The sequence below is a fragment of the Artemia franciscana genome, unplaced genomic scaffold, assembly GCF_032884065.1.
Source record: "Artemia franciscana unplaced genomic scaffold, ASM3288406v1 PGA_scaffold_46, whole genome shotgun sequence".
In the NCBI taxonomy this organism is placed as follows: domain Eukaryota; kingdom Metazoa; phylum Arthropoda; class Branchiopoda; order Anostraca; family Artemiidae; genus Artemia; species Artemia franciscana.
Window position 1 is genome coordinate 310,733 of NW_027062687.1, and position 20,311 is coordinate 331,043.

The following is a 20,311-nucleotide window of genomic DNA, read 5'->3' on the forward strand; positions in this document are numbered from 1 at the left end:
CGCATGAATAAATAATTTTATTGCTAAATTGCTTTCTCACAGTTTTGATTCGACGATTTTGATAAGAAAAAGGAGATGGGGGAGAAGGCCAAGTTGCCCTCCCTTTTTTGGCTATTTAAAAATGCAACTAGATTTTTAATTTTTTTTTACAAACGTATTAGTTGTAATAAACATACGTACCTTACGAATTAACTTACGCTACTAACTTCTATATTAGTGTAATTATATTGGGTTCAACCCCTCGTCAATACCTCGCTCTTTAAACTAAAGCTTGAATTTTGTTCCAAATCTTTAAGAATGACCCCTGAATCAAAAAGGCCGTAGAATAAATAGTTAATATTGCTACAAATACTTTAGCGTAAAGAGCAAGGTATTGTGGGGGAGACGAACCCCCTTATATACGTTTTATGTTACGTCTTATGTTCGTTTTAAGTTTTAATGGTGCTCATTACTTCCAGTTGAAAAAAATTGTTTAATTTCTCATTTTTTTAAATAATACCAGACTATCCTTCGCCTCCTTCATGGATATTCTCTTCCTTCATGAAAAATTCCTCCATGGAAAGATCCTCCCAAGTAACCCCCTCCCCCAACCCACCCAACGTGAAAGAGTCCCCCTGAAAAGGTCTGCACACTTCATAATAACCGATAAAATATGTAAACAATGGTCAAAGTTTGCAACTTGCAGCCCCCCCCTGGGGACTTTGGAGTATTAAGTCGTCCCCAAAGACATAGTTACTAGGTTTTTGACTAAGCTGAACAGAATGGCTATCTAAAAATTTTGATCCAGTGACCTTGGGGGAAAATATGTGGGGGAGGGAGCCTAGGTGCCTTCCAATTTTTTGGTCACTTAAAAAGCACACTAGAACTTCTATTTTTTGTTAGAATGAGCCCTCTCGTGACCTTCTAGGATCACTGGGTCGATACGATCGCCCTGAGGGAAAAAAAAAGCAAGTATTCATGATCTGTCTCCTGGAAAAAAAAAACACAAATTTCCACATTCATGTTGATAGGAGCTTGAAACTTCTACAGTAGGGTTCTTTGTTACGCCGAATCTGATGGTGTGATTTTCGTTAATATTCTATGACTTTTAAGGGGTGTTTACTCTTATTTTCTAAAATAAGGCAAATTTTCTCAGGCTCGTAACTTTTGATGGGTAGGACTAAACTTGATGAAACTTATATATTTAAAATCAGCATTAAAATGCAATTCTTTTGATGTAATTATTAGTTTCTTAGAGTTTCGTTCGCTATTGAGCCGGGTCGCTCCTTACTACAGTTCGTTACCATGAACTGTTTGAACAGAGAGGCAATAAGAGTGGTTTCCTTTCTCATATACGGAATAAATTCTGTTTGTTTTTAGTATTAATTTCGCTCCCTGCTCTATAGTTAAATAAATGAAAAAATAAAAGAATTATTCCATTGTTGCATCTCTGATCAATGAAATGCCAATAGCAGAAGAAATTCACTTGTGATATTCTTAAAATACAAAAAAAAATAGTGTACTTATACTACTTATGATTTTTTTGTTTTTCAGAAAATAACTATGGGAACATGGGGGAGGGACTTTGGAGGCTCCAGATAGGTGGGGCCAGGATTACCATAGTTTCCGTTTAAAAAAAGATTCCATAATAATTGATTCATTGGGGACTTAAATTCGCCAGTTTACTTTACCCAAACATGCGTTGTAAGAAAACAGGGGTAGCAGACTCGTTGCTTTTTGATTCATGAAAATTCTGCTCTTATCATAAAACACGTTTTCCGCTTTATATTCAATCAGTTATGCCATAATAATTGATTCATTGGGTACATAATTTCACTGGTTTACTAAGCGAATGCGGCAAAAATTAGTTTCGTTTTTTCTTTGGACAATATTTTTCTTGGATGAATGTTCTTAATCTCCCTGGCCAAGAAGGTTGTGAACATTTTTTAAAAGGTGATGCAGAGAGGGAATATAAGATCCTATTTTGCTTATCGAAAGTTTTTTGGTGTGTTGGTCTGGAATGATTAAAAATATAAGGATTTGCAAAGCAGGGCTGAACAAAAGTGTGACGAGTTTTTAACGATGGAAAAATAAGGTCTTAGGCTGAATTTAGGGTATAATATTTTTTCAAATGTAATAAAACAACTGAAAAATAAATGTAATAAAACTGAAAAATAAAAAGGAGAAACAACGAACAATTTTCAGCTGAACGCTTGTTATTGTAATTGATATTTCAAAATATAAATAGTAAAAGCTACTGTTGCAAAATATATTAAATAAATAAAAACAAGAATCCAAACCTTGGAGTAAACTCTTGAATGCTTAAAACACTGAAGCCGGTGCTTTCTCTCGCAATATTCCTCTGGAAAATTCTCCCCAAAAATCCCAATGGAAACTAGACTCTGGGAAAATTTACCCCCATAAAAATTCTCCCCTTAGAAAATTCTCCCCAGATAATGCTCTCTCCCTGTCAAATTCCTCCCTCGTAAAATTGAGTTGCGAGAGATAAAGCACATTTTGGTAGCTCAAAATGTCGCACAAACTTCCTAATAATTGGCAACAAAAGCATCAGTTATCAAAACAAACTTAGGACAGGGGCTGGTTGGTCTTCTATCACTTTCGATTTATAAAAAAAATGAATTCAATTCGGTCAAATGAGCATCCTCCGAAGCTCCTGCGACAACGAGGGAGAGACTAGGATTAAGGAAGGGACGCCCTCCTCCTATACAGCTCTTACTTTGGGGCTTAATGCTATTCTGTATTTTCATAATAACAGGGTAGACCTGAATTATTCCCAGAAATCAAGGGGGATTAAATGTCAATTTATACCCCCCTCCCTAATCCCTTCCTTAGAACTATTTCTGTATTTACTCAATGGCAAAATGAGAGTTAGGATGTTTTGGCATTAGAATGCAGACTTTGAGGCATCAAAGTGTAACTACAGAACAATCGTAGAACACCATCATATAGGTTTCGAGCTATCGTCTACAAATATTTGAAATTGTGTATTTGTACCAAAGAATGATCATGAATAAAAACAACAACAAGGCATTTACCTAAGACATTGAAGTTTATATAAACCTTAGGAGTATTCCGGGTCTGTCAAAGCACCGTCCTCAGCAAACTGTGTATATAAATGAAATAAAAGTACAATAAAATGAACCTCATCTCTATTGTTTTTATGATGGAAAAGCCGCGTGGTCTTCGTCGTTATTAAAAGATGATGTGTGGAGGGAAAGATTTCCTGACGGAGCATTTTTAGAGTGGGAAGAAATTTTCTAACAGGAATTTCCCTGTTATATATTCCAGGAGGAATTTCTCCTGTAGGCACCGTATATAAGGAATAAAGCCTGCAGTAGGCCTTTTGAGGGGATCAGAGCTTTCACATTAATATAGACAGAATTATTTAATTTTTAAACTCAATTTTGTCTTATATATATATATATATATACATATATATATATATATATATATATATATATATATATATATATATATATATATATATATATATATATATATATATTTATATATATATATATATATATATATATATATATATATATATATATATATATATATATATATATATATGTATATATATATATATTTATATATATATATATATATATATATATATATATATATATATATATATATATATATATATATATATATATATATATATATACTAAATGAATCCTTCTTCTATTAAATAAAAAAAAAATTAACTGAAAGTAAGGAGCGACATTAAAACTTAAAACGAACAGAAATTACTCCGTATATGAAAGGGGCTTTTCCTCCTCAACGCCTCGCTCTTTACGCTAACGTTTGACTTTTTCTCTTAACTCTATTTTTAAAACAGTAGGAAACTTTAGCAGTAGTATTAGTATGTAAATAGTGAGTTTTGTTTGGTTTACCATCCCACCTAGTATACCTTACAAACCAAACCCGAAATTCAGATCATATTTTCTGGGGGATTGAAAAGGGGTTTCAGCTAAGAAGGGCTTCTCATTGCCATTATTATTGCTTATTATTCTAATTATAATTGCTTATTATTCTTATTAATTCTACCAAAGCTTATAATTTCTAATAGACTAGCCCCTTTCAAAGTTTTAAACCTTTCAATATAGTTAAATATCTTTTTCAACATATAAAGGTTTCTATGATAACTCTTTCTAAGCAGAATGGCCTGGAAAAAATAGTTTATCTAATCTTATCACCCTTTACATCGGCGGCCGTATTGCATTGCCTATGATAGTTAAAGCAAAGTGTAACCGTTAGGGGCGATTACGTGTAAGAATAGTAATAAGTTATACTATATTATTATTAACGCCTCTGTTATTTATAGCTGTTATCCAGACAAAGGTTCTAACTCATTTTAACTTCTTACTGTAATAACTGAATAAATGTCTATTGAACATTCTTTATAATTGTAGCTATCATAGACATATTTGACAGTCAGCATGCAAATGGTTGATATACTTTAGTGCTAATTGCCTTTCTTTTAGAACAAGATTTAATAAGATTGGAAAAGGGTTAAGTTGCAAAAAATTTATAGTAGTCCGCTTAGCAGATATTACAAGGATGATTCTGTTTATTGCTTGAGCCAATGCTAGGGACTATCTTGGATTAGGGAAGGTATTTCTTGGCTAAGGCATAATCTGTTTGGAATAAAAGATATGTGGCTTATAGTTTCATTAAAAAGTACGTCTCTAAAATTTATATGCAGCATAGCAAGGTATCTCGAAAACCCTCTTATTATATGGAAAATAAAGGCTTTTTTGGGTTTAAGCACACTCCACCTTATCTTTTACCAAAAATTTCCCACTAAACAGAGTTAGGCACAAGTCAAGATTAGTCCCAGAAACTCATTATGTACGCAAGATTTATCTTATGACATATTACAACCAACATCATTTTACGTATTTTTCATTAATTTTCTCGTGCTTACTCATTATAGCCACAACTAGCTGAAATAATTAGCAAAAAAATTATTACCCATATATGATAACGAGTTTCAAATGTTTGCTGTGCTGAAGGACAAAGTAAAGAATAAATTTCGTTTTGAGTGGAACGAATGTTTATTATGCAAATATTTAAAATAGTCATTATCAATGCAAGATCTTTCTTATTGTTTTGTCAGTCATTATGCAAATATTTGACATATCAGATATAAATATCGAAAAGAAAATTTAGTAGTTTGTCAAATATGAAGAAAATGCCTTAAGGTAAGTATTACATAGTTACAAGCACTTAATGAAAGAATTTCCTTTATATGATGGTTGTAATTTTTATCAGAGGTATTCGAGTTACATATTTATCTATTTAGTTTATTAAAAGAATTATATATATATATATATATATATATATATATATATATATATATATATATATATATATATATATATATATATATATATATATAAACCTAAGTATGAAATATCAATTATGCATATTTGTATTTAATACAAATCCTTGTAATTTACATTGTATAGCATGTAAGGTTTATACCTTACATCAGTTTTTGTATTGTGACCAGAGGGTAAAATTTAGATTAGTTGTAAATATGCAGACAATTGACACAAAAATTTAATAATTATATAATTTGGAACTAACAGTCAATATTTTTAATCATTGCATTTACTGTAGGAAATTCAATTGAAAAAAGAAGAGTTCAAGCTTTCTTTTTTTTTAAATTTCGACAATTAGTGAAGCAGTATAGTTTATGCAACCCGTGGTCACAAAATATAAATGAAGATGGACTCAGGCTGATAAGAATAAGGAATCTAAGAAAAGAAAATTATAAAATATTTTAAGGCATGAAAAAACTTAACTTAAACGCTCATTCCTTATATGTAAAGCTCATTAGGTTTAAAGTTACTCATCAAAACCTAGGAGCGTAAGAATATTTTTCTTGATTTTTGAACGGGTTGGGAAAAGCCAATAAAAGGACATTTTATCTTGATTAAAATCACACCCTCCAATTCAACATTCCCTTGTACTCTAGGTTTCAATCTCCAGTCAACAGAAATGCGTATTTTTGTTATTTTTTCCAGGAGAAAGATCATAGACGCCTCTTTTTCAATTTTTCTGTGTCTAGGGAGAATCGTATTGCAACAATGGTCCTAGAATGTTGAGATACGGCTGATTTACACTGAAATAGAAATTCTTTCCGTTTTTCAAATTCCTTACCGTTGGGGAGGTTCAAAGTCTTAAGTGGCCAAACAGATTGAGCCAAGAGACAGTGGTATTTTCTGCCATTTCTGGCATCAAACACAATTCTTCCCAAAAAGGGACCAAGTTACTAAATATTGAGATGCTATAGAAAGACAATCGGTTTAAAAATATTTTAAAACTGTATATTGAGCTTCCAAGCTTAGAGTAGCCTATGCCACATGTCGGTTTATTAGTTCCTAAGAAGCCACATAATCAATATTATCAAACTCTGCATTACTCTTTACATAAGTATAGATATTGGGTTAGGAGGAGGTAACAAAATTTCCACAAGTTCCACAAGACAATATAAATATTAAAAGAACTGACTTTTTGATATGTTCCTAATATATGTAATTTATTTAGTGTAAAATTACCCACCACAAGCTACCTGCATTAAAAAATGTACCCAAATCCTTGAAAAACCTGAAAAACGGCCAAAAAAGGGAAAGTTATTTTTGACAAAATTTACGCAATCAAATTCAGAATTTAAGAGACTTCTACTATAGAGATTTCAAGAAATAATCTAATAGAATTTGAAAATTTGTACTTTCCCTTATTAGCTCGGTTATTGACAGGCTTTTATATTTTATCTTATTTCCTCCACCAGCCCGGGAGCATCGTCTCGAGACAAAATTAAAATTGGTTTAAGCCAAAAATACCTAGTTATTAATACTTGAAACTTTAAGCTCTTTAGAATGAAGAAAAATTGAAGTTTTGTAACATTCTTGAGTTGGAAATCGCCTTTGTGAAAGCTTGACAAAATATAAGTCTTATAAATTGCAATATAAGTTATAAAAAATGAAAAATTCTAAGGGCTAGAAGAAACAAAAAGTGAATTTGTTATAAACCTAAAACTGGGAAGAGTTTTTTAGTCAAAAATCAACATTAGCATATTTGAGTTATTAAAAAGTTGATATTCTTGATACACAAAATGTTTAGTGTTAAAAATATGAAAGTTCAAAGGATTAGAAGGAAAGAATTCTGAAATTTATGAAAAATCTTGTAAACAGGAAATATTTCTATTAAAAACGGCAAAACGCCACTTTAAAAATATGAATATCTTGAAAAGAAAGAAAAAAGTTGTAGTTCTTTCCTGACTTTTTTGGTCTAATCTAAGTTTTATCCATGTTTTTTAAGACTTTTTGACTAACTCTGGATCTTTCTCCACTTTTTTGGTATGGAATAGGCTACAACAATCCTCACACCTGATTAGTTAAACTGCATTTAATTTTTCACCTACAAATAATTGAAATCGAATATTATAGGGGCAAAATCGGTTAAAAATGGGGGTTTGTTTTTTGGAGAGGCAAAACAGCATACGATGTCGCCCTTAAGTTTGTTAAAAACAAGGTTTATTAAATTTTCAAGGCATTAGATGAAAAAATTGTATTAAGTAATCTCCTAGCTTCGTTATCAAAAATAAAATTTCTTTAGTAAGCCCTTCCATGATTTTTCTAAGTTCTCCATAGTTTCACACACTTCGCAATACATTCACATATATTTGTTTTTTTTTATGTATGTGAAGGTTAAAGGCCAGTTATTACTATTACTTTAAATGAAACTTGAAAAAGAGAAAGATTATATTAAAGCTTGAGGAGAGAGAAGAACAGGGGTAAGGGTAATCCTATGGCTGGAGTAGAACTAGGTGAAATGTATGAGAAGTATATCCACTGCAAAAGGTAGGTAGATTTACAAAAAAAATGTCAAAAATAATTTTGTGACCTTAAAAAAAATTAAGTATCCACATATCTACGGGCTTTTGGAGCAAATCAGAATAAATTATCTCCTTTCTTCTTGTAAGGAATTCTTAATGTAAACAATGGGCAAATTGCACAATTTGGAACCCTGGCCTGAAGGCTGGAGAAAGGCGACTTTCAAGTTATCCTTGGAGGCATGGTATTTTACTTTTTAAATACTATGAATAAATGGCTCACTCAATATTATGATCAATGCCAAGGGGGCTAGGGGGGCTGCCTGTCCCTTGATTACTTTTCAGTATCCCCTCAATACAACTTGTTTCGACTTAATATGGGATGACTAGCATGTTAATCTAAATCAGAACACACTATACGCGTCCACGGTATCAACAGGGGATATATTCAATAACTCAGGAACGACTGAGGGTATTGAGTTGAAACTTTCAGGACGTGTTGAGAGCAGCAGTGAAAATCATCGAATAGCGCCCAGTCCCTTAGAACTGCTGTTTCTAGATCCTCCTCTAAACAGTTATTAAAACTTTGAGATAGATAAATTCTTCAGAATAGTCAGAATGTGCCCTAGCTATGCCTGTGAGGGTCAAATTGCCTCCTGAAACAGTCAAGGAAGGAGTTGTTAGCCCATTCTTAAGTATAGGAATACTTGATTCCAGGTGGGTCCAAAAAGGCTATAGGTATCAAATGACGCTTCAGGAGTAGTGATCTATCAACAAGTTTAAACGCACCTCTATCCCTGCTTTTAAGTATGGCCTTATCCTATCATTCCATGACATCCAGAAGGTGTATTTTATATCATAGAGAATATATTCTAAGAGATGCAGGTACATATTACGTAGTTGGAGTTGAGGGTGACGCAATATTGCAAGACTTTGCTTCAGTGTTGAAGAAGAGTTCAGTATATTAAAATCAAGGATATTATTCTTTAGTTGTGGACGCTTTTACTCTATTGGATATTGAAGGTGTTAAAAATGGTTAAATGAAACCTAGAATGCATAATGCTGCTGTAGAAATTACAAGTCGTTGCCGACTAGCCCTAGAATGGGACAAAATGTTGGCGCGATGTGCTACATCATTAAGCAAATTCAAGTCGGAAGAACAGTTACGCTTTTCAGCAAAGGTGAAGATAATGCATCTACCAAGACTACAAGACGGATTAAATGCATTATTGAAATATATTGAAGACATATATATTGAAGATATATATATAAAATATATATATATAAGTTTTTTACTGTTTTAAAAGGAAGAATTGAGAGAAAGTGTCAAACTTTAGCGTAAAGAGTGGGGCGTTGATGAGGAAGCAGCCTCTTTCATATACGAAGTAATTTTTGTTCGTTTTAAGTTTTAATGTCGCTCCTTACTTTCAGTTAAAAAGACTTGTTTTTTTTATATTTGATAGAATCAAGACCTATGGAATTGATGATTGATTATTTGAGATGCTTGCTAATTTATTTTTTTCAGTGATTATTGCAAGTTGTCATCGATGGCTTAATATTAAAAGAGCACCCAGTCTAATCAAAAGTATCCAAAGGAAAAATCTTTGGGCCAACTGTTTTCTTGGTGTTAATAAAGACATAGGGAGCAACCTTGTAAGGAATTTTCACCACTCTTCTGGTGACATGACATCAAGAATATCAATTGCAAAAGACAAGGATCCCAGTGAACCCCAAACGGAGAAACATGCTGATGTGGAGAGAATTGAGGCATGGGCAGATGCATGGCTTGTAAGTCTTAATGCATCAAAAAGGAAAGAGCTCCTAGTTTCTAAAGTACGTTGTATGGAGGCTCATCCTGATGTTATCTTTAAGGGAGAGGCAATAACGTAAGTTGATATGCTGCACCTACTTGAATTTCCTTTCTCTTTGAATCTATTATGGACTTAGAATCTCAGTAAAACTAGATTCTCTTTCTCAAATAGGATAGGAGGTATCGTAAGATGCAAAAATCTTCTCCCTAATAAGTCTATTCTTCCACTACTCATTTCGTGCCTGAGACTTGTCATGGAATATGCATATCGTTTCCTCGCTGATGCACCAAAATGCTACGTCGCTTCACTCCAAATAAAACCCCTCCAAAGTTTCGCCCCGAGGCTGGTTACCACATTCAATAGATAGCCGACAGAGGTAGTCCTGGAACCCTTCCCGTGTCGCGTTCAAGAGATGGTATAACAAATAACACAGTGATGGAAAATGAACTAAATACTAAGACTAGCGGCAAACCATCATCTTTGATGAAACCGAGAAGCCTTTAATAAAAAAAAAACAGTTTCTGAACCAATTTTTGAATCTAATTGAATACAGAAATTTTGACGGAAAGTAAGGAGTAATATTAAAACATAAAACGAACAGAAATTATAACGTATATGAATTGAATGCCCAATCCTCAACAATTCGGTCTTTACGCTAAAGTTTTTTGTACATTTAAAAAAACTTTGAAGAGTCCAAGAGGGAAAAATCACCTTCACATACGAATTAATATCTGTTCGCTTTAAGTTTTATTGTTGATCCTTACTTTTAGTTGAAAAAACTTAATATTTTACTTATGATTATTTTTAAATAATGCTAGGAAATCTTGCCCCACCTCCACGGAGAAATCAATCTCTGGACAATTAAATCCCGGTGAAAATTCACCCAGTTCAATTACCCTTAACAATTCTACATGTAATATTGAAACAGAAAAGAGAAAACAAGACATATAAAAAGATGTTTGTATAGGAATTCTGAAAAATTCACCAAGTGTATAATTTCTCCTGACAAGTTCCACCCCCGAAAAATTCCCTTCCCATTGAAAATTCTCCTGTGGAAAAACCCCAGCAGAAAATTCGTTCCCCACCCGAAAATGTACACATGTTTCAAAATAACAAATATTATGCGTAAAAATGGGTGAATTTCATAACTTAAAGACCTTTCCCCTCAGACTGTGGGGGTCAAGCTAAGTCCAAAGGCATAGTTATTGGACCTTTGAACTATAATAAACCAAATGGATGTCTCAAAATTATATGGGCCGCAGCAGCAAATTTGAAGAGTTGCTTCAATATTAGCTAACAAGAGGATTATTTTGCAACAGAAGAGTTAACTAAGTTTTAATTTTCACACTTTATCTTCAGTTGCTTTGATGTTCTAATTGAAGTAACTATAATAGCTTCTTTTTTCTACGTGGATTAGTAGCGACAATTGTATTTATTATTATTGGTGGTGGTTTTATTTGTTTCGAGTTTTGTGTTTTGTCTTTTTTTCTTGTGCTGAGAACGCTTAGTTTAGACACAGGCAAAATATCCGCGTTATTTTAAACTTATCTCTCTACTGGCCGCAATCTCGTTTGAGGTTTTTTTTTTGAGTTTTATCTCTCTTTGTTGTTTGATATATATATATATATATATATATATATATATATATATATATATATATATATATATATATATATATATATATATATTGGTATCCTTCCCTCTTTCTCAATCCCTCTCTCTTTTTTCTTCTTTCTTTCTCTTTCTCATTTTCATTACTTTGAGTAACATCCATTGTTGACAGAAACGCAATATGGTTTCTACAGAAAATGGTTTACATTGGACTGTCTAATTGCATAGTATTAAGAGTGGATTAAGTTCCTTTCTCCGGGGCGTGATATTCACCTTTTCTTCTTTGACCTCACAAAAGCCTTTGATCGTGCATGGAAGTACAAGGAAGTTCTTTGTAAAATTAAAACTTATGGAATTGATGATTGACTATTTGAGGTGCTTGCTGACTCTTTTTGTCAGCGATTATTGCAAGTTGTCATCGACGGCTTCATATCAAAAGAGCACCTAGTCTTATCAGGAGTACCCCAAGGAAGTATCTTTAGGCCAACTCTTTTCTCGGTGCTCTTAAATACATAGGGGATAACCTTTTCAAGAAACCTCACCACTTTGCTGATGACATGACAACAAGAATATCAATTGCAAAAGACAAAGAGCCCAGTGAATCCCACAGTATTGATTCAGAGTTCAAGGTGTGAGGACCTATATTTGGATTGAACTTATCACTAATATTTGGTACAAAATTATCGTCTCTCTCTGACATATAGCCAATTTTTTCATAATAATTAATTCAGTGTCCAAAGAATTATAAATAAGCGGATTATTTTCAGACTTGAGTGAAAATTCCCTTGGGAACAGTGATTTCTCTTATCGATTTTTTCATGAACTATATATGATATAGGTCAGGATTAAGCAGTTGCAAAAATAATTATAATTTCCGATATTATAGACGATTGCGTTACGATAAAGGTGAGAGGAGAAAAGTAAGCAGAAGGGTGGGGGAGAGCTGTTTGCAAGAGCCGTGGTACCCGCCGGGCTTGTCCCTTAAATTGCGGGGACAAGGTAGGCAGCCTCCAGCGCTTCCCTTACTTCTCTCGCAAGTGAACCTTCAATCTAGAGAAAATGGGAATTGGCAATTGGTGCGAAAATGAACTTTTCTACAATCCTATCCTGTGCTTTGTACAGAAAAATATTGCAAAAGGAGTTTCGCCCGATATGATAAAAGAGTACTTTGGCCGATTTCTTCGAGTCTTCTTCTCTTGGTGAGAAGATTGCCGTAAATTGCTTTTTTTAAATCTTTTTCCGAATGAAGTCCCATCGAAGCGCGTAGGAGCCAATGCTGCATTAAACTGTGCTTCGGACATTATTTCTTCGCTTGTAAAGTGCGATTCCCAGAACATAAAGCTTCCGGACTTTGTTATCAAATGTCCCAGCGAAGTGCCAATGATCCCTGTCGATGCCTTCAGTACCCTCAGTGCCAAAGTGAATTCTTGCCTTGAACAGCTGCGTGATATTGCGTCCAAGGTTACAGAGGGACAGTCTAAGCTTGTAGCCCCTACTCAAAATACGAAAAAACCATCCTACGCTGTCGTTGTAAGAAACCCACCCCCGGAGCTCAGCGACCCTATCCTTCGCATGAAGAAGCTCGAAACGTTGGATGGTCACGACGGAATCATAAGTCTAAAATCTAAGCCACATAGCAAAAGCTGGGTTGTGATGGTACGCGATAAGCGCTCAGCCGACTCGCTTGCTGAAGCTGTTACTAGCTCCATCCCTAACGTTGGAGCCAGAGTGATTGATAAAAAGCCTTTAGCTGTGGTCCGGGATATACCCCATAATTATTCAAGAGCTGATTTGGAGGCCTCAGTGGAAGGACTTATTAGTGCTAGTCAAATCGGCGACTCTCGTACTTTTCGCCTCGAGTTCGTCGACAAAACCGCTCTGAATGCAGTTCTGGAGTCGGGAATCCGTATTGGATATGAAATTTTTCGCGCTAAGCCCTTTCAATCCATTCCGCGTCGATGCTTTCGCTGTCAAAGTACTGATTACCTGATTGGAGCTTGTCCCAGCTCACCAGCACATCCCAAGTGTTCCAGATGTTCTGGCCCTCATGTGAATTCCAAAGAAAACCCTTGCCAAGCCTCACCAAAATGTGCAAATTGCACTATGGAACACGTAAGTTTTAGCCTGAAATGCAAAGTTCTCCGATCGGCTCTCAACAATGCTAACAAATGAATGCTCAAACTCCGTTTAGCTTTGTTTCCCTTAATTTAATGGTACAAAAGACAAGGATCTACTGATAAGTGAGCTACTTGAAAATGATATTGTGTTTCTACAGGAACACCTTCTCTCTAAAGTGAATGTTGATAGCCTAAAGCGTTCTCGGACCCATTATACCTTCTTGAGAGCCGCCCAAAAAACCCGTGGAAGACCATCAGGAGGTCTGGCCATCTATTTCAGACACAAGACTCAGCCGATATTATTGCAAAGCGACGCTAACATCTTAGCGATAAAATATGGTGATACCGCATTTATAAACATTTATTTCCCCTGTAATAAAAAGACTGTGTAGTCATTGTCTAGTTTTTCACAAGCATGTAATCGCCTACGAACACTACTTAGCGACCTTTCAAAACAAAATACCAAATGGGTTCTCGCCGGTGACATGAACACTGACTTATTATCTAATTCCGACCGATCTGAAATCTTTCTCGATTCACTACCTGGAGGATTCCATCTTGCTGATAAAGATCTTCTATTTACTTATATTCACAATCGTGGTGGTCTTACTTCCAACCTTGATCATGTAATTGTGTCAGATTCAACTCTACTTTCATCAATAGTTCATGTGGAAGACTCTAAAATCGATGACGATCATTTACCAATCACGTGCCAACTATCTTGCTCCATGGCGACCTCTGTGCAACGTAACTCTCCCAAGTGGTTCTCAAAGTTAAATTGGGAAAATACCAATGTTCCACTTTATGTATTGACATTGTCCCAGTTATTATCATCTATTAAAGTGCCTTTCCACTTATTGCAAACATCTGTATCTACAACTTCAACGCGGATAGATATCAACTCGTATTATCAGCAAATAGTGTTCTGTCTAAAGTCTGCTGCTAAAACAGCTGTACTCTCCGAGTGCGTGCGAACGGGTACTCGCAATCCCTTTTGGAAAGTTGATCCTAAAGTGAAGATAGCTAAACAAAAAGCTAAGTTCTGGCTCCATATGTGGATAGCCTGTAATCGTCCTTCTTCTGATTCAGTACATCAAATAAAACAGAAAACCAAACGAGAGTACAAATATTCCCTGCGTAGAGCGAGACTGAATGCCTGGGATGGTCCTTGTGACAAGAAATCCTGGGATCGTGTTATAAACAGTGTTAAGTGTTCACCTCCAATTAATTCGTCTCTTCGGCTATGTGACTTCGTTTCTCATTATAAAAATATTTTGCTTTCGTTTTATATTAATCTCCAAAATCATTTTACAAAGCTTGTAAACTCAATCCTCCCAATTCGTATCAACCAATCTCAAGTGTTGTCGGTGGAATCTGGTGTTATACTCTGAGCTCTTATGCAAGTGAATAAGCCTGAGTCTTTCGATAGTGATGGTCTTTGCTTCAAGTTTTTTGCTTATGATTGTCCTGAACTGCTGAAGCATTCGCAATTATTGTTTCAGATGTGTTTGGCAGAGTCCATTGTGCCAGATAGTTTTTTGTCCGGTTGTATATCTCCCATAGTCAAGAGGGGTAAGGACCCCTGTGCTTGCTCTAATTATCGTCCTATCACTGTGTCTTGTTTTGTTAGTAAGCTATTTGAATATGTATTGCTACCGGCCATTAACTCCAAGTGCAATTTTACACCCTTCCAGCTTGGTTTTAGAAAAGGTATGGGCTGTTTTCAAGCTCACCATATTGTGGGTCGGCTAATGAAACAAGCTGTTGCTCAAAAAGTCCCCTGTATTGTTTGACTGTTGACATATCTAGTGCTTTTGATAATGTAATTCATTCAAATGCTTTGTTTTCTCTAGCAGCCTCGGGTGTTAACCTTTCTATTGTTTCCGTGCTTAAGTATTGGTATGCTAATTCTTCAGTTAGGGTGAAGTGGAATGGTGCGGTAGGGGAGTATATTCCTGTTAAAAAAGGCGTTAGGCAAGGTGCCGTGTTATCCCCGAGCATTTTTAAATGTGTTTTAGCTTCGTGTCTCCAACGTCTTCAACCGTCAATTTTTTACAATGATAATTTAGGCATTAGTCACGTTGCATATGCTGATGATGTTCTGCTTCTTAGCCGGACAAAAAATAGTCTAATTACCAACTTCTAACGGCTTTCAGCCGCACTATCCACAGTAGGCCTTTCAGTTAATGCCTCCAAATGTGAGTTTTTGTGTTTTGGGAGTCCTCCACCAGCATCACCTCTTTGCTTGGGTTGTTCAACTATACCATGTTCAGCAAGTATTAAATGGTTGGGTCTTTCTTTTTCCACGTCACTTTCGTCTACTTGCTCCGGTATTACATCCAGCGTGCTGAAAAGTATGCGGGTTGGATACGCGAATATTTCACCAAATCGTGGTCGGTATAACCGAAATGGACTATGCCGTCTTTATTCTAGTTTTTGTGCCCCTGCTGTTTTTATCTTTCTGGTTTTGCTTTCCTCTTTCGCAAGAAGGATACAAAGAAAATACGCTCAGGATATTTTAAGTATTGCAAGTATTTGCTGCGTCTGCCTCGGTGGTATCGGAATCATACAGTCGTCTCTAAATTTGACATCGTTGATGCGCCCTCGCGACTGAAACATTTATCTAAAGATATATGTTTTAAAACTCGGCAAATGGTCGGTGTTTTTGACCCTCTTTGGCCATTTTTTGATTGGAGGTAATTTATTTATGTTGTATGTCGTCATGCTGCTATGTTATTTATGTTATTATGTTTTTTTGTGTGTTTACTCCACAGTTTAATGTACTTTGTGGGTTATAAATAAATTATTATTATTATTTATTACACTGAGATTTTGGCTAACGTGGAGAGAATTGAGGCATGGGCAGAAGCATGGCTTGTAAGTTGTAACGCATCGAAAATGAAAGATCTCCTAGTTTCTAAGGCACGTTATATGAAGGGTCATCCTTATTTTGCCTTTAAGGGAGAGGCAATAATGCGAGTTGATATACTGTACCTACTTGGAGTTCATTTCTCTTTGAATCTATTATGGACTTAGCATCTCAGTAAAATTAGATTCTCTTTTTCAAATAAGTTAGGAGGTATCGTAAGATCCAAGAATTATCTCCCTGATTAGTCTATTCTGCCACTATTGATTTCGTGCCTCAGACTTGTCGTGGAATATGTATGTCCTTTTCACGGTGGTGCATCAAAATGCTACATCACTTCACTCAAATTGAAACCCCACCCCCATTGAAACCCCCATGACGTCTATGTTGGTTTTCTACATTTACATGTATAACCCTCCACTAGAGAAAATATCCGAGCTCATTCCTGATATAGCAAAGCCCTTGTGATCAATTCGCCGAAGTGCAGCCCAACACGGTCAGGTCTGCCTTGAGCAGGGTATTCCACGCCAAAAATATCTGAAAAAATTTCGCCCTGAGATCGGTTACAACATTCTATAGATTGCCGACAGAGGCAATCCTGGAATTCTCCCTGTTTATCGTTCAAGAGAAGGTATTACAAATATCACAGTGTTGGAAAATGAACTAATTACTAGGACTAGTGTCAAATAATCATCTAATAGTATAATAATAATTTTTAAATAATAACCATCGGTAAGAATCTAATTAAATAAAAAAAAAATTGACTGAAAGTAAGGAGTAGTATCAAAACTTAAAATGAACATAAATTATAACAAATAAGAAGTGAATGCCCCCTCCTCAGCACGTCGGTCTTTACGCTAAAGCTTTTTGTACATTTAAATGAACTTCTTATTGTTCAAACTAAACGACCTTTTTGTTTCAGGAGTCGTTCTTAGGAAATTGGGACACAATTCAATCTTTAACGTACATAACGAGGTGTCTAAGAGGGAACAAGCACCTTCACAAACGAATTAATATCTGTTCGTTTTAAGTTTTATTGTTGATCCTTACTTTTAGTTGAAAAAACTTGTTATTTTATTTCTGATTGTTTTTTAAATAATGCTAGGAAATCTGGCCCCATCTCCACGGAGAAATCGCCTTCCCCGCGGAAATATCCTCTGGACAATTAAATCCCGGTGAAAATTCACCCGGTTCTATTACCCTTAACAACTCCACACGTAATATTGTTATAGAAAAGAGAAAGCAAAACATATAAAAATATGTTTGAATAGGAATTCTGACAAATTCCTCCAGTGTATAATTTCCCCTGACAAGTTCAATCTCCGAAAAATTCCCTCCCCATTGCTAATTCTCCTGTGGAAAAACCCCAGCAGAAAATTTGTCCCCCACTCAAAAAAGTACACTTGCTTCCCAATAACAATCATTATGCGTAAGCAATGGATGCATTTGATACTTTGAAGCCCTTTCCCTTCAGACTGTGGGGGTCAAGCTATATTAGATAAATGTAAAAAAGGAAATTAAATGTAATAAAATACATAATGGGGCAAACCTTTGAAATCTATACATCCTTTCTTTTTTCTATATCAACCCCTTTAAGAATAAAAACCTTTTTAAGTCTATTGTGACGTTTTTTTTCGAAAACTATATTTATTTTTGATACTGTTCTTTAATTTTTCAAATTTGTGAACGGATTTAAAATCTAAAATCACTATAATATTAATATTACTACGACTAACAACTCACTGCAGCACTAAGCCAAAAGATAGCACAACAGCTACGCAAGCTCCTCCTCCATCCGAACATATTAAAAGCCCCTTTCTTTGCACCCTCGAAGGAAGTTCACATTTCTTTTAAATCTTTCCTTATGACATCATCCCACCCTGGACGAGAACGACCTGCTTTTTGTTTATCTCTAGATGGTTGGCCGAAAAATGAATCTTCGGCAATCTGTCATCCCCATCCGCAAAACGTGCCATTGCCATCTCAACCTTTCTCTCCTTGTAATCCTAGAAATAGGGATTGAACCGGATTGTTCGTATATCCTACTGTTTGAATTACGGTCAGGCAGCTGGGTACCCAGAACAATCCGTTGGCAATTTCTCTGGGATATATTTAGCAATTTTCATATGCTTTTTGGAACGCCCATGCATTGGAGCTATGTTTGACCACTGTCATAACCGTAGCTTCCGAAAAGTGAATCTTGGTTTGCAGACTCATCTTCCTATTCTTCCAAAAAAAAATTTTTACTGTGAGAAAAACATGAGCCTTGACCATTCCACTTTTAAAATCCTTACTGCTCCCACCGTCATTACTAACAAGATATGGAAGCTACCCAAAGATTATTGGGCAGAACTATTGAAAATTCACTGAATTTTAAAAATAATATGTATATATTTTTTCATCAAAAATTTAAAGATTCCATACTCAATTTAAAATTATTCTTTTTAATTGTTTAACGTTCTAATTCTAGACGTAGATAACTTAGAAGACCACACTACCTTTCCATGACGAAAGTAAAACAGTTCGAAATAGGGATGAAACCTTTTAATTGACAGTGAATAGATATAAAAAATTTTAACTGGACATTTCGAACACATATAAGGTATTCATTATCAGCAGTAAAACTAAAAGACATCAATAAAAACAAACAAAATTTATACCTAATAAACTAATTACATATAGTTTATTGCTCTTTATTTTTTTTCAATGCAACAGCGGAAGCAAATCTCTTTGACCTCTTTGGTTCTGGTTCATTAGATTTATCTGACATATTACGTGGAGAGATGTCATAGCTCTTAGGTGAGGTGATATATACTTTATCTGACTTCAGTAAATTATCATAAATTGAATTCATTCCAAATTCACAATTATCTCTGTTTATGGAATTATTCTTGAATAATTTAAACTAAGGTTTAAAGCAAACTTTCAGAGAAACAATCGAAATAAAAAAATCTAATCAAGAATAATTCCATAAACAGAGATACAGGTATATTTGGATTGAATTCAATTTATGATGATTTACTGAGGTCAAATAAAGTAAATATCACCTCACCGTGTCCTGTCTCCATTATATTGGATTAAGTTTTTCCACTATATCGAATCCTTCAGTTTGATGTCAAATGTTATTACTTATATTAATTTTTGTTTATTTTGGTTTTCAATTTTTCTTTGAAATTAATTTTTGATTGTTTTAAGTTTGAATTGCAATAAGACCCTGTTGAAATCTTTACTTTTCGGTCAAAAACTATTTATTCTGAAAGTATAAACAAAAATAATTCCTTTCTTGTATTTATCACCAATTTTTTTTTCAGTTTCTTAAGTTGTGAAGACTTTGGCTTAAGAATTAATATATCAGCAGCTAATTTTTTTAAATTCTTAGCTTACTTAAGGTGTTCTGAGCGTCATGTTTCATTGTATTCAATAAATGTGCTTGAGTTTTATTAAACTGTAAATAAATCTTTTGCCCGATTCTTGAACATTAATTTTTATTAAACAGTAATCATAGATAATGTATTCAGGAGTCATCCTAGGATAATGTCCAAAAGATTACACATGGATAAAATGGAATAAAAGATTCAATATATATTAGAGCCATAACTTAGCGTTATTTTTTTCTGACTCTTTAAACCATTTAATTTTTAACTCTGATTGAATGTTTACTTAGTGGTGTGGAAAAGATGTCATTCTTAATAAATCAGTGCAGATGAAATCTTCTGATTGTTTTCAACATCATTCTTATCATTTCCTGAAAATTCTGGTTTAGTTTTAAAATACCAATCTTTAAATATTTTACAAATGTCGTTTTGACAACCCAGATGCAATTAGTCTCTTTTGATTTACTTCTTGCCGATGTTGAGCATACCATAAACATTCAAACCTTCAACATATTGAGGATAAACCCTTTTGATAGTTGAAATCTGCATAGTATCTTTTGATTACTTTAAACATCCCCCAACATTCTTTTGAAGAATATTTAAAAATATTGAAGACAAGACGTTTTTACAAACTGGATATAGATGGTCTATTTTGACGTAGTTCATCATTCTGAACAGTATTT

The 20,311-nt window shown here is 34.5% G+C and overlaps 1 protein-coding gene across 2 annotated transcripts; it reads left to right on the top strand.

Annotated features, from left to right (window-relative positions):
• Nucleotides 1-392: 392 nt before the first annotated feature.
• Nucleotides 393-19,730, top strand: LOC136041851 (uncharacterized). Of its 2 annotated transcripts, none has more exons than XM_065726627.1 (3): nt 393-1,932; nt 9,375-9,735; nt 17,177-19,730. In XM_065726627.1, exons 1-3 carry the CDS (start codon nt 1,881-1,883, stop codon nt 17,187-17,189), a joined length of 426 nt encoding a protein of 141 aa, XP_065582699.1. In that variant the 5' UTR covers nt 393-1,880; the 3' UTR covers nt 17,190-19,730. The 2 variants fall into 2 exon arrangements, 1 of the variants encoding a protein (XP_065582699.1); XR_010621115.1 differs by lacking the exon at nt 393-1,932 and adding an exon at nt 3,778-5,210.
• Nucleotides 19,731-20,311: the final 581 nt, after the last annotated feature.

Bases quoted from the DNA above. Each gene is read 5' to 3' on its own strand.
- LOC136041851 (XM_065726627.1), top strand. From the start codon at position 1,881: ATGAATGTTCTTAATCTCCCTGGCCAAGAAGGTTGTGAACATTTTTTA. The intron at 1,933-9,374 runs GTGATGCAGAGA...TATTTTTTTCAG, and splicing joins TTGTGAACATTTTTTAAAAG to TGATTATTGCAAGTTGTCAT.